Raw genomic sequence first — 1,550 nt, 5'->3', positions numbered from 1 at the left:
TAAGGCATCAAATAACATTAAAATTTAGTAAGCATTAAATTTGTGCATCCCATTCATTCTTTTAAAAAGTGAAATTTACAACTAGCACACAACTCTCATGTAATTACATATCTCAAATTTTAAATCAATTTAACTTTTAAAAATTGATAATATTTGCAAAGAGGTTGTTTGACACAAGTGCTTCTCTAATCAGAAGTTGAGGTAAGTGTAGTAAGCTTACCTTGCGGTCACACGATCCAAGCTCAGTGGATATCGACCCGATGTATTCCACACCACGCAGTCATCATCCTCTCCCGCCCCTTGAACAGCTTGCCGGCGACGATGTCCGCCACCTTCTCTTCCATCGCTGCGCTCTCTTCCGCCGCCTTATCATCTCCTCTATCCGCTCCAAAATCAAACATTCAACCAAAACCCCTTATCGCCAAACCCCAATTGCCCCACTTCGCCACTGCCCTAATCCCCCTCGCAGCCGCCGCATCCATCTCCCTCTCCCCACTTCCCCTTTCCCTCGCCTCAGACTACCCCTTTCACCTCTACTACGGCACAGCAGCAAGCGCAGCCAACTATGGAGGCTACGGAGGTAACGCGAGCAAACAGGACACTGCAGAGTACACCTACGAAGTCCCCGACGGATGGAAAGAACGGCTTGTCTCCAAAGTCGAGAAAGGAACTAATGGAACCGACAGCGAGTTCTTCAACCCGAAAAAACGCAGCGAGCGCGAGTACCTCACGTTTTTATCAGACATCCGTGGGTTAGCTCCCGTCGATACTGTGCTTGGCAACCTCGCTCTGTCCGACGTCGCTCTTCAAGATCAGATCGCTGGGGCGGACAGCGTGCGGTCGGAGGAGCGGCGGGCTGGTAACGGCCAGGTTTATTATTCGTATGAGATTGATGGGGCCGGAAAACATAGTTTGATTGCGGTAACTTGCAAGGGGAATAAGCTCTATGCGCATTTTGTAAGCGCGCCGGAGGCGGAGTGGAGCAGGGATGAGATTATGCTCAGGCGGCTGCATGAATCGTTCAAGACTGTCGATTCGCGGGCATCTGCCTCGTCTCCTTCTTCTTAGCTCATTGATGCCCTAAATAAAAGTTGGTTTTTGAAGAAATATGTTTGTGTAATATGCCTCAGTTAAGATTTCGGTTATTTTAACTATAATTTTGTTCATCATTTTGATTGATGGATCGCAATATTTTTACTTCATTCGGATTATAATTTTTTTCATCATTTTGGTTGAATCGCAAGATTTTACTTCCCTTGGTGGAATAATATAACATAATTCTGACTTGGAGGAGAAAAATAAGGATCAACAGGAGCGCTATTTTCACAGAAAGCATGGGGGCCAGGTGAAGTTTATAAGGGATGAGTACATGAGGTTGCTTCGAAATATTTGTTATTTATAAATTAATCAACTGTATATTTTTTCCAACTGCAAAACTCATGAAAATTTGATAAAATCGAAAAAAAAATTTTGGGATTTTATGATAAATTTTAATATTTGATTGACAATTTGAAAAATGAATGAAAGAGATTGATTGATTTGTAAATAGC

At 43.2% G+C, this 1,550-nt stretch overlaps 1 protein-coding gene across 1 annotated transcript; it reads left to right on the top strand.

Annotated features, from left to right (window-relative positions):
• Positions 1-238: 238 nt before the first annotated feature.
• On the top strand, positions 239-1,146 carry LOC110035925 (thylakoid lumenal 19 kDa protein, chloroplastic). Its single transcript, XM_020740261.1, has one exon. It carries the CDS (start codon positions 322-324, stop codon positions 1,066-1,068), a length of 747 nt encoding a protein of 248 aa, XP_020595920.1. The 5' UTR covers positions 239-321; the 3' UTR covers positions 1,069-1,146.
• Positions 1,147-1,550: the final 404 nt, after the last annotated feature.

This window comes from Phalaenopsis equestris, unplaced genomic scaffold (genome assembly GCF_001263595.1).
Source record: "Phalaenopsis equestris unplaced genomic scaffold, ASM126359v1 Scaffold200734, whole genome shotgun sequence".
Taxonomy (NCBI): domain Eukaryota; kingdom Viridiplantae; phylum Streptophyta; class Magnoliopsida; order Asparagales; family Orchidaceae; genus Phalaenopsis; species Phalaenopsis equestris.
The sequence above is the reverse complement of the archived record's forward strand: the minus strand, read 5'-3'. Positions and strand labels throughout refer to the sequence as shown.

Excerpts from the sequence above, each read along its gene's own strand:
- LOC110035925 (XM_020740261.1), top strand. The coding sequence starts at position 322 with ATGTCCGCCACCTTCTCTTCCATCGCTGCGCTCTCTTCCGCCGCCTTA.